This window comes from Sinohyriopsis cumingii, chromosome 10, assembly GCF_028554795.1.
Source record: "Sinohyriopsis cumingii isolate HCF-2022 chromosome 10, ASM2855479v2, whole genome shotgun sequence".
Lineage (NCBI taxonomy): Eukaryota > Metazoa > Mollusca > Bivalvia > Unionida > Unionidae > Sinohyriopsis > Sinohyriopsis cumingii.
In genome coordinates this window covers 29,218,769-29,242,901 of record NC_142970.1, presented here as the reverse complement: position 1 = coordinate 29,242,901, position 24,133 = coordinate 29,218,769, and the positions used below count along the sequence as shown (strand labels likewise).

Genomic DNA, 24,133 nt, shown 5'->3' with positions numbered 1-24,133 from the left:
CAGTCTGATTAGGCTAGAGAACTTTGTAGTGATTACTTCCTTCCTTGAATAATGGGACACCAGATGGCCCTACCTGTGCATGCTTATTTAGCATTTTCTTTCTTGGTGCTTGCAACGTCCAATCAGTATATAAATCAGAGACATTCCAGGCAAATTCAATAACCTCGCTGATGTTCTCACCGGAAATTGTCAGGCTATTCATTTGTAATGGTACTTTTGGATTTGTTCACTCCAGGGCATTCAGTGATAAACCATTTTGTTACAAGGTTTAACCACAAAATTGACCATCTTTATCTTACCGGTTCGTGACCCATTACCTTGGGCAGCTGATGCACTATCAGTTAGTTGGGAAAGGTTATGGGCCTTTCCTTACCCCTACACCCCACCACCACCACCACTACCACCATGGTTTTAGTACTGAGGATAAGATAGAATTTAAATGGTCATAATTACAAGATCCTTATGATAACCCCACTCAGATGGAGCAAGACCTGCATCAACGATTTACTTTATATAGCGATAGTCATAAACCAGTAGATTATGACCACACATAATCTTCTCAAACAACCGTGGTCGGTGGTGTTCTGAAATTACCGAGACCATCTGTTCCTTCACACCAGGATGTTATCAGGGCAGCCTTGTAAGAACAGAATTTAGAATTTCTGGGATTGTGGAGAATCTCAAGAGTGTTTAGGTCATTCAGTCTGAAGGAATATGAGTGAATGTAGTGAGTTTTCAGGAACTGGTACAGAGTCAATGACATCTCTTCAAGTCTCTCAGTCTCTCAACTGGATTAACCTTTTATCTGGCTCTACAAGGATAAAAAGTTGGCATCAGTTACCATCAAAGGCTACCACTCCAAACAATCTGACACATTCCGACCTATTAGTTTTGATTTGAAGAGACCAACCCCTCACCATGTTTCCAAAATAGAATCTGTCCTAGGTCATAACATGGTTCAGTTTAGATAAATTCACGTTTTTAGCCTGAATCGTGATAAAGATGTTGTCATAAAAATCTTGTTTCCTAATAGTTTCATAGATTTTAATTCTCACTACAGATATACCAGTAGCAAAATGACTTAAATATTCAGGAAAATTATAACTATCATGGGTCGAAAATTATATTGCATCCAGAACTGACAATGTGTAAAACACCTTTGATGGTAAAAAGTTAGATTTTCTCCTTGCTGAGAGAGTTGTAATGGTTTTAATCGCACTGTCTTTAATAGGATGGGTTAGTTACCTGATATTATTACATCGTGTAGGAAAATAATCTTATACTCAGTGTGATATTTCTCCCTCTTGCTTCATTCTTGTTGATGCTTTGGACATGGTATATTTTACTATGAAAACCTCATTTCAAAGGTTGTTTTTAATCTTGGGCAACTACAATATTATATTTTGCACAAATCGATTATCAGTTGATAAAATTAAATAATACTAGTTGTGAGAGATAAACGGGCTTTTAATTCCCCAAGATAGCTTACAGGTCTAAAGTAGTCACCTTTACCAGTCCCTGCCATCTCACTGCTGTCCACATGGAATTGAGTCTAAGGCTCGGCCAGTAGGGGTATATGACAAAGCTTCCTTTTGTTGGTGGTTCATTTGGGAGTTTTCGAGGGTTCTTCCTGCAACAGTTACACTGGTCACCACATATAGCCTATGAGGTCTCTGCTGAAAAATGGTATCAAACCCAAAACAACAATAAACACGCTTTTCCACACAAACTGTTGAACCGTTGATTAAAACATTATTCATCTTAAGGTGTATTAGTTGTCATTATTTAAAACATCAGTTCATCACTTTACCTACCTGTAATAATTTAGCACTAATGTATTTCTTAGTAAAAAAAAGTATTTATATGATTGACTTACAACGTGATGAGCTTAAAAAGATGCATTTTAAAGCCTGTTTAGAATTGCATGCATATGGACAACAACAGATGCCATTTGCACTCAAGCACTGTGACCTGTTTATAAGAAGACTAACCTTACACAACGGGGCCACAAGTTGCCAAGTGGTCTAAAGCATATAGCCTTATAGATCACTGCCATCTCACCTCTTTCTGCATGGGTTCGAGTCTCAGGCTCAGCCAATGTTGGTATGTGAGAAAGCTTGCCAGTAAGTTATCATGGGTTGGTTGTTCTTTCCAGGGTTTTCCCAGCTTCTTCCTTCACCAGTGATACTGGCCACCTTGATTAGCCTATCTTGTGATGAAACATTGCGTTAAACCATTAAATAACAACAACACCCCCACACAAAAAAATACTTATGAATCTTGTCTCTCAAAACTCTTGTGGGTGTTGAATTCAAAACATGATTGTAATCAGGGAAAACACAAATCTGCACAGTTTTCTGTAATGATAATTTTGTTCAGAACAGTCTAGTACATTACCCTGATAATGGACAGTCCTAAAAGTCACATAGGAGGACTGGCAGATGCCCAATTGCACCTCTTTGTGAATGGTTGGGTGCAATGGAGAAACAAATAGTTTTCAGCAATCATGAGTTGGCTAGTGCTGGACAGAACTGTATTATTTATGGAAGGATTATTATTGCTTCTGATATTGAATATAATGTTTTCTCAACGTGGGCATTTCTCTTCAAATAAATTGGGATAAGTGGCAGGAGAGGAAATGCCATTAGTATTTCATTCACATGGCATTTGCAGATCGGTTCTTAATGTTGCTTGTCAGCTGCCATTTTCAGGTGTGTTCCATGTACATCTAACAGACTATTTTTGATTACTGTCTCTTACCAGTCTTGTTTAATAACAAGTAGCCCAGTTAGGTACATGTAATTTTATATTCTTAAGTTAATATACCCCTCTCAGCAGCTATTTGAAGTTGAATAGTTCTACTTATTTTATTGATATTTCCAGATTAGACTTGATCAGATAATTTATTTTGTGTATGAAAAGGAATTTCATTTTAGAGGGTTCCCTGAATGTTTTTTAATTACTGAGATACTGATTACTGCAAATGGATGTTTAGAATTTGATGTTAATTAACTGTTTCAGTCTTAACTGGTCCCTGAGAAACCACCAGATATAACATCAAGGTTTTAACGAGATTTTACAAGCGATTCCGTTATTCTCTCCAGTTTGGCTATAGTTGCAAAATCTGTAAATAAATTAAACTTGTTTTCAGAATCCAATTGATAGTATTTAACCAAATATGACAATAACTTTCCTGACTTATGGCTTTGTACAAATGATGTCCATCCACTGCGCAGTATAACACCACATTTACTAAAACCAACGCTTTCAACTGTTAAACTTTAGATAAGCTCAGTCAAATTTGACCACTTTTGGCATGGAGCATCCTGATATGGAATCCTTTTACATATGTACAAGTTAGGTATATCCATCATATAATATAGCTGTCTATGCTAAAATTGAAACTAAACTTTCAAATAACTTCATGAAAGCAATTCAGCAGACTCTGTTAAGTTGGAAGAAATTTTAAAAAATGTTTAATCATTTGTTTTCATCACTAGTCAGCAGTTGTTTGATAACAAAAATGACAAATTATCATTATTTCTTTGAGAGCCACTTATTGCTTAGACAGCCACACATGTAGTTAGTTTTTTTATATATAGCAGATTTCATTTGTTTGAGTGATATCACATCATGAGAGTGATCTCAAGCCAAGAGGGATCTCACACCATGTGAGTGATCTTAGATGATGTGATGACAGACCATGTAAGCAATCTTAAACCATGTGAGTGATTATGTAAGTGGTCACAGACCATTTGCACATTTTTGGAAATGCTGGGCCTCTTATAAATGATTCTGCTGGCATTAATTTCACTTATATGTTCTTGATAAAAGCGTGACAGTCATATCATGAAGAGCATAGAAAATAAAGGGAGATAAAATTTGGATAATTAAAACTAATTAAGATAAGCCATCATAATAAATAAATTATCCTTTTTCACTGAAGATTTGATATTCAATCACATAAGGAGTTTCTGTAATTCCAGGATTTTATCTCTGACAAAACTATTATTTCTTTTTTCTGTCAGGTCATTCCACACAGTCTAGTTGAGGAGATGAATCAGGCAGGGGCAGTTCCAATTAAGACCACAGAACAACTGGACCTGTTCCTTAGGTTCCAGCATGAGACAGGCAATTTTATCTACTTCAGGTAAAAAGAAAAGTCCCTTAGGCTGTTGGGCTACTGATTATTGTACCAGTTTCAGACCTGCCAACCCTTACAATATTGCTGTAAGTCTTAAGGAAATTAACCTTAAAATACAGGCTTACAGAATAAAGGAAAAACTACAGAAGTATGATTATTGCGATAAGATCCAGATAATTGGCTCGTCTATATTTGACTTTGATCCAGGTTTTACATTATCTTTAGTGGAATTAGAAAATCAGACTAGCTTGATAGTTGTACCTCAGACGCTTTAAATTAAACGTATTTTACAGGCAAAGCATCTGCATGATCAAATTGTTGATGATAAAATTTTTCAAAATGGCATCTAGCTTCCAATACATGTTAAAGACGAAAGGAAAAAATAAAGCGTCTTAAAAATGTCTTAATATTCAGTACAGATATTGTTCTGAATAAAAGTGGAAAGAGACACAATTACGTTATTTGACATCAAGTGTCGTTTTGAGTATGTCACATGGCGGGAGTTATGCCGTCGTGTGTACTGAAGAAAACAATCCAAGAATTACGTCAAGTTGAGAGATAGCAACTAACCATTGATTTGCATAGGGTTTGGAACTGAAGCTTGTGTGACTGAACTAGAGGTTAACACATTAACCCCTGGCGACGAGTATACTCGTCGTACTTTACACCCCTGATCTCCCGCGAGCCTCGCTAAAGTGGCTGAGTTTGCATAGCTTGTCTCCCGAGCGCCGAGTTTAAGAGGCAGTATTTAGCAAGGCCTTTCTCCCGCACGACGAGTTAACTCGGCACAAACCATTGGGTGATTTAAAGCCAATTCCCACTAATGCAGGCAGTGTAACAAATCAAATTTTAGCTTACATAGATAGAGCGCACATTGCTGAACAGCGGGAATTTTTTTCACTTTGATATCAGTTGATTTAGTGAAAATATTTCGATTTTAAATTGATGCAAATTGATGAGAATCAGCGTCTAGGAGCAGACTTTTACTTGACGGATTCTGATGGAGAATTTTCTGGATTTTAATTAGACGAGATTGATAGTGACATCGAAAAAGCTGCTGAAAATAACAGCGGTAGTGACGAAAATGAGAATGTTGAAGAAGAAGAAGAAAATGAAAGTAGAGCTGATCGATGATCGTAAATGATAAAACACACATTGACAAGAGGCTATACCAAGGACCAGCAACGGATTTAGACCCTGATGCTAATGCATTTGATTTCGTGGAGCTTCTTTTTCTTTTGAATAATCGTTAAATAAATGTTTGGGAAATATACGTTGTTAACATGAGTGTTCATAGTTCAAGGTTTGTTAAGTGTTTTGTTAGTTTTAAAAACTTCCAGTGAGAGTTCTTAGGAAGAAAGGTAAGTAAAGAGCAAGTAAAATATGCCCATTTGTGTACAGTATTCACAGGATATTTAGTTTACAAGAGACGACAAGTGGAATTTTTGTGTACATAAAATATAATTATTTCATGTGTTGATGGTGTTAATAATTCTTTGTGAATTCATAATGGATTTTATGGATTATTTACGGCAAGAGAAGCAAATTGGCAAGTACATCATTTGTTTTCACCATCATGCATTGGTTATATTTCTGCATGTAGCATGAAATTTATACCATTATGTATGTACGTTTATTGAGAACTGCCATGCCAAATTTCAGCTGAATTAAATGAATGCAAATAAAATAATAACAATTTTATTGCAAGTAGCCCCCTCTATAAAAATCTGCAATCCAATTGCTGTCAGCTAGTCTCAGGGATACAGGCACTGGAAAGGCTAACACTGCTCTAGGTGATCTCTGCAAGTATGCTTCAGGGGACTGCCTAGCTGTTTGGCTCAGGGGTTAATGTGTTAATAGGTGGATGTGTTGTTATGTACATTTAGTAATATCTGACTTAATTGTTTGTAAGTTTTAAAATCTTTTTATTTTATTTTTATTTCATTATCTGTCAAAATAATGCAGTTCTGTTTGTGTGACTGTACTAGAGGTTGATAGGTGTATGTGTTGTTATGTATATTTAATAATATCTGATTTAATAGCTTGTAAGTTTTAAAATCTTTTTATTTTAGTTTTATTTCATTATCTGTCATATTAATGTAGTTCTATTTATTATGAACTTATACTTTTCCAGAAAATAGTTTAACTTTGTCATTTTAGTAAACACATAAGGCTGACTTGGTCTCCGACCTGAATTCAAAATTAGGACCAGCCATATAAATAAGTTCTATTTTTATTTTATGATTGGTTGTTGTCAAGGCCATGATGGGACTACGTGATTTAAGATGTAAACAAATTTTTTATTTCTTAGAGTAAAATGTTTGGTTTTTGTCAGGATCATGTAAGGCGTACGTGATATAAACACGATCATGTGACCCACCTTTTTGATTTCGCAACTTAGAGATTTTCGAAACTGTTTTTGAATATGATAAAACCTTTTTTTTTTTTTGTTTTAGAGAAATAATCTCAGTTGATCTTTTACACTTTACAGTGTCTGTTGTGTCGTTTGGAATTATTTCAAATTATTTGAATTCAAAAGGATTAATTCCTTTTTTCTGGAAAAAAATATTTGTGCTCATAAGAAATTCTTGAACAAGGACAGCGTTTATAAAAAAATGTATTGATATTTCCAAAACCGGAGTGATATTTCTTGTTTCTGCAAGGAACAGAGACTTCGAGCCTAAACATGTAACATAAGAGTGTACTTTACAAACTTTTCTGATGAATATAATTCTTGCCGTCGATGCTTCAGTTTGGAATACTGAACTTTTTAAATATACGTTTCCTTACTTGACAGTAGCAGTACATGATATTTTGTTTCACCTTGCTGAAAACTGGTCATATTTACGGAAAAAAGTATCTGCTGCCTTAGTGAGACGATCATGTTAGGGTTGTCAGGTCTGAAGTTTTATGTATCACTTTAAATTTGTATCACCCTTTTTGGGAAGGGTTCCAAAATGCATGTCATAATATATGTGTTAAATACCAATAGTTGATGAATTTGTGTAGTTACATGATGATTGTTCATGTTCCTGGATCTATGCACAGTTGGATATAGTGCAAATATACACTATGCTGTTTGCTTTAAATTATGAATGGAGATTTTTTTCTCAAAACCAGCATTTACTTTCAAGTTCATTAGATGCAGTTTTCTAACAGTCGTATACTGTACTTTCGAATCTGTATCAGCTGATATACAAGGGTTGATCCAAATGTTTCTATAAAAATAAACCAAGTGAAATTAATTGAGGTAAATTGTAGAACTATATAAAGAAATAAATATAAAACTTGTAAATAATTGTGCATTTAAATGATCAGAATCTTTAGCTAAGAAACCTGCCTTACACTTGTACCTATCAAAAACTTTATTAAATTGAAAGCTGCCTAACATTTAAATCAATCAAATACTTTATTACATTTAAACCAATCAACAACATTATTAGACTTTCATGCAAGCTTTATTTTGGAGATTACCATATGTTGAATTGATCTTTATCAGACTCTCACTCAACCTGTAAATCTCAGCATCATTGGATACTGGTTGTATTGGTCTTTACCAGACTCCCACTCACTTTATATCTCTCAGGATCACTTGATATTGGCTTGATAGGTCTTTACCTGATTCTCTCTAAGGTTATATCTCTTGAGAGGATCATTTGTGACTGATTGTATAGATCTTTACCAGACTGTCTCTCAGCATTTATCTTGCAGGATAATTTAAATCTGGTCTTTAGCTCTATTATCAGAATAACCCTCATCTTGTAAATATGAGGGTAAGTTACAATTGGTTGTATAAATCTTTGTCAGACTTCCACTCAGCTTATTTCTGTCAGTGTCAATTGAGCCTAGTATGCTAGTGAATAATGATGAGATCTTGGAGGAGTTTAGTGGAATGTTGTATGATATTGGATATTGATGGGATCTCGGGTGATTTCAACTGAACTTTTTATAGTGATGAGTTTTTGGATGAGTTCACAGCACTGTAACTTCCCTGATGTCAGGTTTCAGCTGAGTTTGATATGACCTGCAGCATGATGAGATCTTGGATAAATTCAGCTGAATTTTGTTTGCTGTTGGGTACTGATGAGGTCTTCGATGATTTCACCTGGATTTGGTATGTTATTGGATGCAGATGAGATCTTAAAGGAGTGTAACTGAATTTGGTATGCTACTGAATTCTGATGATATCTTCTATGATTTCAACAGAATTTAGGATGCTACTGCATACTGATGAGATATTGGAGGAATTTAATTGTTAGCATTTCCATCATTATTTAGATGAGTTAATGCCCCTGCTTACAAGACTGACCAGTTTTCGTACACACAAAAGTCTTTGACGAATGGTTTGAGGGAGAGAATTGTTCTGGAATCCATAATGCATAATTCATAATAGTATTTATGAGTTGTGTTGATTTCTGCTAATTTTCCTTCTTATATTAAAATGATGTTTTTTACAATTCATATAAAATGTATCTTCAATCAGATGGTTTTCGTTCTTATGTTAAAATCATAGTGTTTTGTCTATGATTTACATAAAGTTTATCTTGAATATGATGACAGTATTTAGCCTGCTTCATAGAACAAGGAAATATTCACATCCATATTCTGTCAAATAATAGAAATTTGCATTGTAATTTTCAGCATGGAAGGTTTGAGGGAGTGGCTTGTGCTTGACCCAGCATGGTTAATTGATGCTCTGAAGTCCCTTATCACTGCTGATACATTCATGTTTAAGAATAACCCTGCTATCCAGAGCAAGTTGTTTGAATTCAGAGACAAGGGAAAACTTACTGATGAAATAATAGGTGTGTATGTTTCTAACTTACTTAAGAACTTTTGGTCTCCTTGTAACATAATACATTCCTACATTAAGTCTTCTGGACTCTTCGTCTCCTTATGAAGTAACTTATTCCTACATAGTCTTAAGAACAATTAGACTTCTTGTAATAAAGCATATTCCTACATTAAGTCTTAATAACTACTGGTCTCCTTGTAATAATTTCCTGCATTAAGTCTTAAGAAGTCCTGGTCTCCCTGTAATACTTTCCTGCATTAAGTCTTAAGAAGTCCTGGTCTCCCTGTAATACTTTCCTGCATTAAGTCTTAAGAACTCCTGGTCTCCATGTAATACTTTCCTGCTTTAAGTCTTAAGAACTCCTAGTCTCCATGTAATACATTCCTGTATTATGTATTAATGTTTATTGGAAATGTGTTATCGTACAAATGGACTGAAATTGTCCAGACTATATTTATTAGTGCCCTGTGGTAATGTTTGACTTGAACAGATCAGTGGCAACTGACCTTTTTAATTACATATCATGTGCTCTGAATTTTTGGACTGAATTAACAGTCCAACTGTTACCACAGCACACACACACAGAGCAGTGTTTTCCAGGCTATATTTTTAACAAGGTCCTGTGGAAATATAAATTGTCCAGGTCAATCAGGTATGATTTTTCTCATGACCTCAGGCTTTTAGGACACCATCTTACTCACATATTCAGTATTTGGCATTTTTCAGTACCTTTAATATGGGAGGGATGTATAATATTAGTCATGAATGCCCATCCATTATTTACTTATACATTCCAAATGTTTGATACGGTAACTTTGTCGATACAGTATTGGAGTTGTAATTGTAGGATATCAGACTCAGTAACCATCCAGTGAATGTAAAATGAAATGAGCTCCCAGAACAATACAGTGAGGAATTTGTTAAAGTCATCGAGTACATTATTGTAACTTGGTTTATGTCCTTAGTGTCAAGTGAACATGTACATATCATTCTGTAAGTCTGTGTTTATACTTGGCAGACATTATTGACATCAAGATAACATGTACATATCATTATGTACCGTCTGTGTTTAAATAAACATCAAGAGAACATGTACATGTTATTCTGTTTAGTCATTATATTTTAAGAGTGTAATCATGGTGAAGGTTAATACTCGTGTCAGGGAAAATAAGGTCACAGTGATCAACCTTTCAAGCTGCATGAACTTCGCTGGGTGTGTGGATCTTGTCTTGGCAGGACTGTCAGGATGTGACATTCTGCATAATTCCTGTTGGTGTTTATTGTACATGCCAGATATAATAATTCTTGTGTGGACCATTTGGTCCACAGTTGATGATTTGGGTTTTAAAATATATACCAAATATAATAATTATTGTGCACACTATTTGTCCCACCCCAGACAAGTTTGTCCTGAAACATGACAGAAATTATAGACATTCAGTGGGGGGCCCCGAGTGGCCAAGTGGTCTAAAGCGCTCTCCGTTATGGATCACTGCCATCTCACCTCTGTCTGCGTAGGTTCGAGTCTCGGATTCGGCCAATGTGGGTATGTGAGAAAGCTTATCAGTAGCTTCTCGAGGGTCGGTGGTTCTTTTCGGGGTTTTCCCGGGTTCTTCCTCCACCATTAATACTGGCCAATATATGTAGCCTATCGTGTGCTGAAAAATGCATTAAACCCTACAGCAACAACAACAATAGACATTCAGTGAACGTGTGCATATTGTTTCGTCATGGCACTCCATAAAGATTTACAGAGATATTTCCCTTTTACATCTTACATTTACAGTATGCTTTATCATGCCTTTTTTCAACCACAATCACATTGGTACTATGAAGTTTAAAAAATTTTCACAAAACTGTTGTCTGTATTAACCCATTTCAATACTGAAGCCCAATCAAATGTGTACTTGTGTAGAACTGGACTCAACTGCAGCCCAAATCAGAAGTGTAATTGTGTAGAACTGTACTTACTGAAGTCTAATCGAATGTGTATTTGTGCATAACTGGACTTCTTGAAATCCAATAAAATGTGAAGTTGTGTAGAACAGGAAATACTGAATTTCAATCAGTTGTGCAATTGTATTGAACTGGACACTTTTTCAGTCACTGGTGTATCAGCCGAAGATAATCCAGAGTTATACAAATTCTCTGTATAAAAAATCCAAACATGTTATCTAATTTAAATTTTTCAGAAGTAAAATGTTTTGTGGAAGGTAATGTTGAATAAAGAACTAAATATACATTAAAATCAGATCAATCCATCGGTCTAGCTTCCTCACCCAAAGCCTTTACCAGTGTGATGGAAGTAAAATCAGGTCACATGTTTTACTAAGACTGTTGTTTCTCTGTTGCAAAACAGTGATTTTTCTAGAGTCAATCATCTGCCAGTATAAGCCAAATCTGACTCCTGGGAATTTCAATTCCATAGGACTGAATTGCCTTAAAATAGAGTGATAGTCAGACTCTTGGGAATTTCAGTTCCATAGGACTGAATTTCCTTGAAATAGAGTCATATTATGACTCCTGGGAATTTTAGTTCCATTGGACTGAATTTCCTTGACACAGAGTCATAGTTTACTCCTGGGAATTTAAATTCCATAGGACTGAATTTCCTTGAAATAGTCATAGTCAGACTTCTGGGAATTTCAATTTCATAGGACTGAATTTCCTTGAAATAGAGTCATAGTCTGATTCCTGGGAATTTACATTCCATAGGACTGAATTTCCTTGAAATAGAGTCATAGTATGTCTCCTGGGAATTTCAGTTCCATCGGACTGAATTTCCTTGACATAGAGTCATAGTTTACTCCTGGGAATTTCAATTCCGGAGGACTAAATTTCCTTGAAATAGTCATAGTCTGACTTCTGGGAATTTCAATTCCATAGGACTGAATTTCCTTGAAATAGAGTCATAGTCTGATTCCTGGGAATTACAATTCCATACAACTAAATTCCCTAGAAATAGAATAATAGTCTGACTTCTGGAGTTTCAATTCCATAGGACTGAATTTCCTGAAATAGAGTCATAGTCTGAGTCCTGGTAATTTCAGTTCCATAGGACTGAATTTCCTTGAAATAGTCATAGTCTGATTCCTTGGAATTTAAATTCCATAGGACTGAATTTCCTAGAAATAGTCATAGTCTGACTCCTGGGAGTTTCAATTCCATAGGACTGAATTTCCTTGAAATAGAGTCATAGTCTGACTCCTGGGAATTTCAATTCCATAGGACTGAATTTCCTTGAAATAGTGCCATAGTCTGAATCCTGGGAATTTCAATTTCACAAAACTGACCTTGGAAATTCCATGGACTTATTGAAGTGATCGCAGACCTGCCAACTCTTACGATTTTGTCTTAAGTCTTATGAAAAGAACCCTTAAAATACAGACTCACGGCATGCAAGCAAAAGCTTCGTAAAAATGATAGTTGCTGAAAAATTTGGATAATCAGTTCATCCATGTTTGATATGAATCTGGGTTTCATATTAGGATTATTGAAATAAGTCATGAAACCAGTCTAACTTTGCATCAGCACCCAGATGCTTTAAACTGCACATATTTGTTCATGCAAAACATATGCATGATCAAATTGATTAAACTTTTTATTTTGAATGGCGTCCAGAAAGAGATGCATGTTTAACTTTAAGACAAAAGGGAAAATAAGCTTCTAAAATAGTGTTAATTATCAACAAAGAAGAATAAAAAGGATTATTCATATTCTTGTGAATAATAGCTGGAAAGGAAACAGTTCCATTTATTGGACATCACGTGCCAATTTGATTATATCTCATGGCACGAGATAGGATTGCAATCCTCATGTGAAATGGAAAAAGAATTTTCAAGAATTACGTCAAGTTGAGAGATAGCAACAAGCCATTGAGTTGCATTGGGTTTGGAACTCAAGTTTGTACAACTGTACTAGTGGTAAATAAGTCTACGCATAATTTACAAACTTTTCAGTTGAACATAATGTTTATCGTCGCTGCATCAAACTTTTGTTTTCCAGCTTTACAATAGCAGTTATTGATATTTTGTTACACTATACTGAAAACTGGTCATTCTTACGGGGAAAAACTGCCTTACTGAGACAGACTCGTCATGGGTTGGCAGGTCTGTGATTCTATCTGATTGGACGATTGACCTTGTGAAGATACCATAGGGTGCACATCTGATTGGTTGTTCTTGTGAAAATACATGTATACATATAGTACATTGCATACAATTACATTTCATTTTTTTCACAACAGGAGAAGTAATTAATGATATGTGGTATTAAGAATCTTTTGTTTTAGGGTTATGTCTCTTGCTGAAGAAAATGTTTAAACCAGAGAAAAATACATATAAAATTTATTAGTAAATATATTAAGTTTAGAATACAAGATGCAAAATCATAGACATAGAAAACGCTGGAACCTTGAAATGGAGACAACCACATGAAAAGTACTTTCCATGAGACAGCATTTTTATCATACTTGCTGTTAATGTATTTTCTATCATGCTTGTTGTGTATGTATTTCTATCATACTTGTTGTGTATGTATTTCTATCATACTTGTTGTGTATGTATTTCTATCATACTTGCTGTGTATGTATTTATATCATACTTGCTGTGTATGTATTTTCTATCAACCTCTCAAACATGTTCAGTTAGTGATTTTCCCAGGACTTTTGATATGGAATATAGATTGCCTCGGTCTCCAGTCATTTATTCTTATTCTTAATGTGATTTTTTTGGGTTTAGATCTTTAAAAGTTGTTTATTAGGACTTTGTTAAGAATGGAAATTCAGCTCTGATGTAAAAAAAATATGATTTTTAATTTGGAAGAGGGCCCAAATATATTTGACCCTGAAAAGTGACTTTTAAAAATCCCATGGACTTTAAGTTGTACAGTATTGATGAACCCTACATTGCATTATTGATAAATTAAAACATAGCTCTTGTTCTTGACACAGTTGTAATAATTCATTGGCATTTTGCACACTAGTCTTATAAATGTAATTAGGTTATCAAGCTTTTGTCAACTTAGAGTGTTATTTTGTCTATTCGCATCTTATATATTCCTTTTGTTCAGATTGCAAATCATTCATCATAATCCCTATGCCAATTAAATTCAAGTCTGTAACATGGATTGTGTTATATATTGGATGCCAAACACCAATACACACACTCCGCTGGATGAATAACATGCCGTACACCAATACACACACTCTGTTGGATGAAAAACATGCCATACACCAATACACACACGCTGCTGGATGAATAACATGCCATATACCAATACACAATGTTGGATGAATAACATGCTGTACACCAATGCACACACTCTGTTGGATGAATAACATGCCATAAACCAATGCACACACTCGGCTGGATGAATAACATGCCATACACCAATACACACTGCTGGATGAATAACACGCCATACACAAATACACACACTCTGCTGGATGAATAACATGCCAAACACCACTACACAAACTCTGCTGTTTTATTGCTTGAATATTACATTCTGTATACCATCTGGACAAAAGAGGGACTCCAAGAATTTCATCACAAGAAGATCACAGACAAATACAGCATTAACATACACCAGTACTCACACATAAACAGAATAAACCAACACACATACTATGCTGTTTTATTTGCTTGAATATCTTTATAAAATGTCACTTTCTAGATGTGATCTGGACAAAAGAGAAACACCCTGAATTCCATTACTACAAGGAGATTATTTTACAACTTATGGAAAAGTTGAACATTGTAGCCAGGCCAAGGTTGTACAGTCCAGATGCAAAAGAAGTCAAGGTCAGTTAATATATAATATTATTTTGTGAGCTTTTTTGCACCTGAGACTTATTAAAATTATTGAGCAAGCAGTAGTCTTGGAAAGGAATTGTTCAGGACTTATTACAGTTACTGATCAAGCTGCAGTCTTGGAAAGGACTCTTTAGGGATTTATTAATTTTCTTGATCAAGCAGTAGTCTTGGAAAGGATTCTGTAGGGATTTATTAATTGTCTTCATCAATCTGCAGTCTTGAAAAGGACTCTGTTGGGATTTATTAATTTTCTTCATCAAGCTGCAGTCTTGGAAAGAACATGATGGGACTTATTAAAGGTTTTGATTAAAAAATGTTCTTGAAGAGAACTGTATTGGGACTTTTTAAATGTATTCATCAATACTCTATCCTAATTAACTTAAACCTTGCAAGGAGAAGTTTTAAATCATGCATGCAAATAATACACACTTTCAGAGTACATTTTAAAATACGTTTTCTGAAGTTCTTATTTAAGAGTTAGTTTAATTTTTAGTTTACAAATTTTCAACTAATTTGTATTTCAGGTGGAGGGTTACCTCCTTGCTCCATGTATGCTACGCCATGCAACACCAAAAGAACTCCTCTCCTTTGGGCCAAATTCTCAGCAAGGAAATACATCAGTTATTTGCTTTGTATTTACGGGGAAGTTCTTACCCTCACCAGTCTTCCACAGGCTTCTTGCTGCATGTGTGGCACAGTGGCCCATTGCCAGGAAAAAGACAGAGAATCTGATCTTCTGTGGTTGCTGTCTTTTTGACCTTGACCTCCTTCACAGATTGACTGTGTTGTTCAGGGAACACGTCATATTTGCAGGAGTCACAAGAATAGGGACCACAGAGAAGACTCCATCTTCCAAACTATGTATTGAAGTTCGAGAATTCATCACCAGGACTCTGTTCAATATCATTGGATGCCTAGGACAGAGTCTGCCATTTGAATTGTCTATACAGTGCCCCAACTCTGACAGTTATAGTGTGCACTGCCACATCCCAGTTGCCATCCTTCAGGGGAATGTAGAAGTTCCCTGCCATTTCCATGACAACAGTCATGTGATTATTTCCCATGATGTACTGAAGTTCTGGTTTCAGGAAGAGGTAAGAGCAAATTAGGTCGTTTGGAGTTTTCACTTGTTAAATGCAGACAGACCATGGACTCATTTAAGTTGAATCTGACTTGGCCTAGAGCTGAATTGTTTTTACATAGCACTGTTAGCTATAGTTCTGTTAATTGATCTCTATTGTTTTTAAATAGCACTGTTAACTATAGGAGTTTTGTTAATAGATCTGTATCACAGTGTCCTAAATAAAATGGTGTCATTATTCTCCCTGAATTGATGATCATTATAACATGGGGTTTTCACAATGTCCTAAATATTATGTTGTTATTAGTTACCCTGAATGGATGATCATGATGTCATGGGGTTTTTGCAATGTCCCAAATATTTTGTTGTCATTAGTTACCCTGAATGGATGATCATGATGACAGGGGTTTTTGCAATGTCCTTAATATTTTGTTGTCATTAGTTACCCTGAATGGTTGATCATACTGACATGGGTTTTACACCAGAAGAATTCTTATGATATAGACTTTTTTCTAATAAATACGTTGCCAAGATGACATCCAAATGTCCGCCACATCACCAAATTGAAAATGGTTTTGCTGAAGAATATCAGAATAGGTTTCAACACTTAACATTTAAAATTAAGAAATAATCTTACATGTATGTTGAATTCCTAGTTTCTCTTGGCCCAGAGATCTTTCAAGGGACTCTTGTCACTTGTTAATGTATATGGTAGGTTAGAACACATTCTTTATAAACTCATCAATGGATCCTTGCACTTTATTTTATGGCAATGTTTAATATAATTCAGAGAGGACCACCAATGAATGTTTTCCCGTGTCGGTGTAATCCTCACATAATGTGACATATGTTGCTTAAAGTTTTACATTTATCCTGTATCAGCAGTGTGAAAACCATTTCAGATTCCTTCCGTTATAATCTCTACAAGCTATTTAGCCTGGATCACCAGTCTTAGAAAACTATGGCAGATTCCTTCCACCATAATCTCTACATTTAACCTGGATCGTCGGTCTTAGGAAAAAATGGCAGATTCCTTACACCATAATCTCTACATTTAGCCTGGGTCATCAGTCATAGAAAACTATGTCAGATTCCTTACACCACATAACTTCGTTTGTCTTGTATCATCAAGGATTGGTAATTCCTGATCCTACATAAGTGAGGGTTGCAGTTTTACATATGCTTGCACGTAAACAACAATAAATAATACATTTTAAAACGTTATTTTCTTTACTTTTCAGGAGCAGTCTGCCGATGAATGTAAGTATATATTTTTCTCAATCTTACACTTGAACCAATCAATAATGAGATTTCCTTTCAGAATCATCTTTGACCGCTCCGGTGGCCTAGTGGTTAGAGCGTCCGCCTCGGATGTGGGAGGTCGTGGGTTCGATCCCCGGCCGAGTCATACCAGAGACTTAAAAAATGGTACTAACAGCTGCCTCGCTTGGCGTTCAGCATTAAGAGGTTAGTGTTAGGATTGGTCGGCCTTGTGTCAGGATAATGTGATTGGGTGGGACATCATGCTACATGTCTGCGGCATGATGCCCCAGTGCTAGACATCACTATAAACTGCCACATTGCAGACATCGTAGTGATATGACTGAAAATTGTTAAAGCTACGATAAAATCAAAAATCACTTCACATCACATTTGAATAGGTTTGACAATTGTTTTCAAGCAGCCACTGAATGCAAACAATCCAAAACACTTTAACATGATAATAAAGGACCCAATTGTTTTAACTATGTTAAGAATCCAAAGCACTTTAACATGATTATAAAGGACCCAGATGTTTTAGGCTGAATGTTAACAATCCAAAACACTTTCACAAGGAAAAAAAGGATTAGATTGTTTTACATAGTCAACCTTGACCTTTGACATTTATACAAAGCTGTTATTGTTGTGGCTATTATTATTATTATTATTAATATATGCCAGTCATTAAACATAAAGTATCATGATGTGATATTGTCCATCCATTGGTCAATAAGTTAACAGTTTATTTGCACAAGCTTTTAATTTTCCAAAACCTATGAATGTAAAATTTTGCAGCTATCATGCACTTGCATAAAGAAATATATATTTCAGCACAAAAAGTTCATTAGTCAAGGTTCATAACTGAAAGAAGAAAAATTGTTTCCTCACATTAATTTGAGATGTCCAACTTCAACAGCACCTAACCTTTGTGCATTGCTTTCACTTGGAGCAAGGAAGAGCTCTGTTGATTTGAGGTTCAAAAGGTCAGGGTTAATCTGACTGAAGAAAGAAAAATGGTTTTCGTACAATACCTTGAATGTTCCGTCATCTTCAGCTGCCACCATTTGAGGAAGGCATGCACTTAATGTAAGGAAAAAGATATTGACTTTGGAGTCAAAAGGTCAAAGGTCAAGGTCACTACTGACAGAATAAAAATGATCCCAGCACAATAAGTCCCTTGTTTAATTTAACATTTCCTCCAATTAGTAAGTGGTTTGACATAGAGAAAGGACCACGATGCGTTTACTTCTCAAGTCATATCAAAAAGTATGATAATGGGCACTTGAGATCATTAATACTGATTAGGGTTAATTCCTTGAGTTAGAGTTTTAACTTAGCTTTAACAATTTTGGTCATATCTCTATGATGTCTGCATTTTGGCAGTTTATACTGATGTCTAGCACTGGGGCATTATGCCAGAAAAGTAGCGTCTTTTTGCAGCATTCACATCACTCTTACACCAGGACAACCAGTTCTAACAATAACCTCTTAATGCCAAGCACTAAGCGGGGCAGCTGCTAGTACCATTTTTATAAGTCTTTGTTATGACTCACCCAGGTTCAAGCCTTATGTATCTGAGGCAGATGCTCCAACCACTTTGGCTAGGCAACTGGAGTAGATTAGTTGTACATTCCTAATTAGTTTTTACATTTAGCACAGGTGTTTTCACAGTGAATACATTATGTTGTACTTGGAATCATGAAACGTGATGAGGGATGCATCTTGATGTGCGCTACACCTTCATCACACAGCGACCTATATGTTATGTTTTACTGACTTTGATTATATTTGTAGTACATTTATAGATCAATCTCTGTTCATGATAGAATTATATGATCTCTCTTAATAGCTACAATTGAAGGTCATTGTGCCTACATTTCAAATTTAGGTTAAGTTTTTGTCTTTAGTACATGACCAAATAGCATTTTAGCAACCTGGTGTAAACTGTTGTACCTAGTTTCATGAAAACTAGCGAGGAGTCACATCTTCATGAGTGTATCATCCCCCCATTGCAAATGTTGGGTATTCTGACATATGTATTTCATGCTTCACTGACACTGGCTATATTTTGTTTTAAGTTGATTTCTCACAGATGAGTTTCATATGAACAAGCAAAAACATATCTTGAAATTTGTATACACAAATGAAAGTCGGCATATTAAAGCCATTTGAAGTCTGTACACACAAATGAAAGTCAGTATATGAAAGTCATTTGAAGTCTGTATACACAAGTGAAAGTCAGTATATTAAACCCATTTGAAGTCTGTATAAACAAATGAATGTCAGTATATGAAAGCCATTTGAAGTCTGTAGCAACAAGTGAAAGTCAGTATATTAAACCTATTTGAAGTCTGCAAACACATGTGAAAGTCAGTATATTAAAGCCATTTGAAGCCTGCAGACACAAGTGAAAGTCGGTATATTAAAGCCATTTAAAGCCTGCAGACACAAGTGAAATTCATTATATGAAAGACATTTGAAGTCTGCAGACACAAGTGAAATTCATTACATGAAAGCAATGTGAAGTCTGCAGACACAAGTGAAAGTCAGAATATTAAAGCCATTTAAGTTTGCAGACACAAGTGAAAGTGAGTATATGAAAACCATTTGAAGCCTGCAGACACTGAAAGCCATTTGAAGTCTGCAGACACTAGTGAAAGTCAGTATATTAAACATATTTGAAGTCTGCAGACACAAGTGAAAGTCGGTATATGAAAGCCATTTGAAGTATGCAGACACAAGTGAAAGTCAGTATATTAAAGCCGTTTTAAGTCTGCAGACACATGTGAAAGTCTGTATATTAAAGCCATTTGAAGTCTGCTGACACAAGTGAAAGTCAGTATATGAAAGCCATTTGAAGCCTGCAGACACTGAAAGCCATTTGAAGCCTGCAGACACTGAAAGCCATTTGAAGCCTGCAGACACTGATTACCATTTGACGCCTGCAGACACTGAAAGCTATTTGAAGTCTGCAGACACAAGTGAGTCAGTATATGAAAGCCATTTGAAGTCTGCAGACACATGTGAAAGTCAGTATATGAAAGCCATTTGAACTCTGCAGACACAAGTGAAAGTCGATACATGAAAGCCATTTGAGGTCTGCAGACACAAGTGAAAGTGAGTATATGAAAGCCATTTGAAGCCTGCAGACACAAGTGAAAGTCATTATATGAAAGCCATTTGAAGCCTGCAGACACTGAAAGCCATTTGAAGTCTGCAGACACAAGTGAAAGTCAGTATATGAAAGCAATTTGAAGCCTGCAGACACTGATAGTCATTTGAAGTCTGCAGACACAAGTGAAAGTCAGTATATTAAAGCCATTTGAAGTCTGCAGACACAAGTGAAAGTCGATACATGAAAGCCATTTGAAGCCTGCAGACACTGAAAGCCATTTGAAGTCTGCAGACACAAGTGAAAGTCAGTATATTAAAGCCATTTGAAGTTTGCAGACACAAGTGAAAGTGAGTATATGAAAGCCATTTGAAGCCTGCAGACACTGAAAGCCATTTGAAGTCTGCAGACACAAGTGAAAGTTGATATATGAAGGCCATTTGAAAGCCACAGACACATGTGGAAGTATATTTTAAGCCATTTGAAAGCTGCAGACACAAGTGAAAGTCGGTATATTAAAGCCATTTGATGTGTGTATACACAAATGAAAGTCAATATATTAAAGCCAATTTGACATCTGTATATTAGAGCCATTTGAAGACTGTGTACACAAATGAAAGTCAGTATATTAAAGCCAATTTGAAGACTGTATACACAAATAAAAGTCAGTATATTAAATCCATTTGAAGTTTGCATACGCAGATGAAAGTATATTAAAGCCATATGAAGTCTGTATACACAAATGAAAGTCAGTATATTAAAGCCAATTTGAAGACTGTGTACACAAATACATGTCAGTATATTAAACCCATCATAGCATTTATATAATTAGGAGTGTTGGTTTGTTGGACTTTATACAATGTTACATGATCAAATGCATTGGAAAAGAATACTGAATTACTCAACAGTCACAACAGTTTTCTCAATATAGAACTCACGATAAAATAGGATTGGATGAATTTGTGTACTGTAGTAAAATAAATACCCATGTGTATTGTGACCAGCATGCAAAGCTGATGATTATATAATGTATCATCTTACAAAATCCAAGGCTAAAGTCGTATGTGAAGCTTTATATCCAGTATGGTCTATTCATGTCAATTAATATATCATATGGGAATGTTATTGTATATTTTGACAAGGCACATACATGATTTTTTGTTTGTTATAAATGTAACCTTTATTTTCTGTCTTCCAGCTTCTGCTGGTGCCATGCCATCCCCACCAACCAGTGACACAGACAGGTTCATGTGCATTGCATATCTGTTGAATGATATTGGGTCAAAGGTTTTGAGAAAACTTTTCCATCATATGGTCATTACTCCCACCTGCACTCTGGACCAGCATCTGGCCAATAGCAGGAGTACCATAGACCGTCTTCTTAAGAAAAGAGTGTTGAATACATCCCAGATGGACATCATGTTCCCACCAAATGGAGATGATACAAACCTAGATGACTATGACATCACCCTGCTGTCAGCACTTTTTAATAACATTGTGCCAACTCTGGGTCATCAGGAAATGAATCTGGTCAAAGGTCTACGAGATGACAGGAACAAATTATATGGGCATACAAAGTCATGCATGATGAATGCCAATGACTTCCAAACATGTTGGAGTAACATAAGCTCAACACTGATAACACTCAGTCAGCAATGTGGAGACCCCAATTTTGAGAATGAAATGCTCAAGGAAATTCAGCAGACTCGAGTTCCAGATGCATCCTACCTCAGTATACTCCAAGCATAGTTTAACAGGATAGAAAGAGTTGAGCAAAGACTAAAATCAAGTGAAACATCTCCCACAAGTGAGACAAAGACGTGAAAATGTTCGACTTGAATGAACAATCTGAAACTAGAAACTTTTGAACATACATGTATGTAAACGTAAAAGAAAAGGCTCAGAATTATGTTCAGGGTCATGGTTTATATTCTTGAATCAATAATAAAATGTCTAATTTATATGCACAGACATTTCAAATAGTAGGAATGTTTAATTGTGTTGATATGAGTTTCAAAACTAGTATGTCCAATAAATCGGCCCCATTCCACATCTGTGATAAACATATAATTACATGGGTATCAATTGGAGATGCTCACTGCTATTTCTACGGCTTGTAAGTTGCAGTTGATAAAGGAGCCCTTATTATCTGTGAAGCATATGTTCATATTTGCAGTGTAGTTAGTTCATTTAATGGTTTGAATTTAAGGAGGATCTTCCATCACCACCTTGTATCATTTTAAGTATGCAGTGGTACTTTTCATTAATTTTAGCTCTACTGGTCATCAACGTAAAGAGCTTATGGCATAGTGTGTTGTCCGTCATCAATCATCTATACTCAGACATCCATCTGTCATCGACTGAAAGAGCTTATGGTATGGTGTATTGTCTGCATCAGTCATCCATACTTAGACCTCCATCTGTCATGGACTGAAAGAGCTAATATGGCATCGTGTGTTGTCTGTCATCAGTCATCCATACTTAGATATCCATCTGTCATAACCGAAAGAGCTTATGGCATTATGTGTTGTCTGCCATCGGTCATCCATACTTAGACTTCCATCTGTCATAGACCAAAAGAGCTTATGGCATTTTGTGTTGTCTGTCTTCGGTCATCCATACTTAGACTTCCATCTGTCATAGACCAAAAGAGCTTATGGCATTATGTGTTGTCTGTCATCGGTCATCCATACTTAGACTTCCATCTGTCATAGACCAAAAGAGCTTATGGCATTTTGTGTTGTCTGTCTTCGGTCATCCATACTTAGACTTCCATCTGTCATAGACCAAAAGAGCTTATGGCATTGTGTGTTGTCTTTCATCAGTCATCCATACTTAGACATCCATCTGTCATATATTTAAAGAGCTTATGGCATTGTGTGTTGTCCGTCATCAGTCATCCATTCTTAGTCATCCATCTGTCATGGACTAAAATAGCTTATGACATTTTGTGTTGTCTGTCATCGGTCATCCATACTTAGACATCCATCTGCCATAGATCAAAAGAGCTTATGGAATTGTGTGTTGTCTTTCGTCAGTCATCCATACTTAGACATCCATCTGTCATATACTGAAAGAGCTTATGGCATTGTGTGTTGTCCGTCATGAGTCATCCATACTTAGACCTTCATATATCCATTAGTACAAGTTTAATATTGTTACTCTTAATCTTCTTACATGTTGCCATAAAGTATTACACGCACATTTTTTCCATGATCTAGTTGGTCCTAATTTAAAATGGAGCTACACAGAAATCCAGTATGGCTGTCATAGTAACTATTTCGAAAATCTTACCATTTTTCCACCTGCATTGATGGCCATGTCAGTATTGGGTTTTCACAGAAAGACTTCTTATGATATCTAGTTGGTCCTAAAGTAAGATGGTGACAATCTGATGTCCAATATGGCAACCAGAGAAGCCATTGTGAAATTCTTGCTTCTTTCTTTGTTTTAATTTAAAAGTCATTTTGATATGAGTCTTTAAATAAAAGACTTCTAATAAATATATAGTTGGTCCTGAATGAAATAAAATATCGGTCTGATGTTCAATATGGCTACCAAATGGTCATCTTCAACATCTTAGGTCTCAGTTCTGCTGTCTCTCATATATTTAAACATTCTTCCAGTCTAACTGAAGTTTGGAACGATGGAAATGATTAACAATAAAAAAACTGACATTCTTTGAAATAAGATGTTAGGTTTAAACAAGGTTCAGATATTCAGTTTAGAATTAAGAGATGCCACCCTTTAATTTGATCAATGAAGTCTCATAATTCAGTTCATTTTCGGAAGTGCTCCAAAATAGTGATGTGATGAAATAGTCTAATAACAAAAGCGTTCACATATGGCACACAAATTAATCAGACATTGAATGAAGCAAAGGAATCCCACTTTTAAAAGCAGATCTGAGAAGAAATGCATGCAT

At 35.6% G+C, this 24,133-nt stretch overlaps 1 protein-coding gene across 1 annotated transcript in view; it reads left to right on the top strand.

Annotated features, from left to right (window-relative positions):
- LOC149789822 (uncharacterized) overlaps positions 1–22,407 on the top strand; it is a 54,814-nt gene extending 32,407 nt beyond the window's left edge. Inside the window, exons 7-12 of the mRNA XM_089971815.1 lie at positions 4,029–4,150; positions 8,786–8,949; positions 14,616–14,743; positions 15,280–15,849; positions 17,078–17,096; positions 21,407–22,407. Coding sequence (XP_089827941.1) covers positions 4,029–4,150; positions 8,786–8,949; positions 14,616–14,743; positions 15,280–15,849; positions 17,078–17,096; positions 21,407–21,957 — 1,554 coding nt within the window. The 3' untranslated portion in view covers positions 21,958–22,407. The remainder of the gene's footprint in view (positions 1–4,028; positions 4,151–8,785; positions 8,950–14,615; positions 14,744–15,279; positions 15,850–17,077; positions 17,097–21,406) is intronic.
- Positions 22,408–24,133: the final 1,726 nt, after the last annotated feature.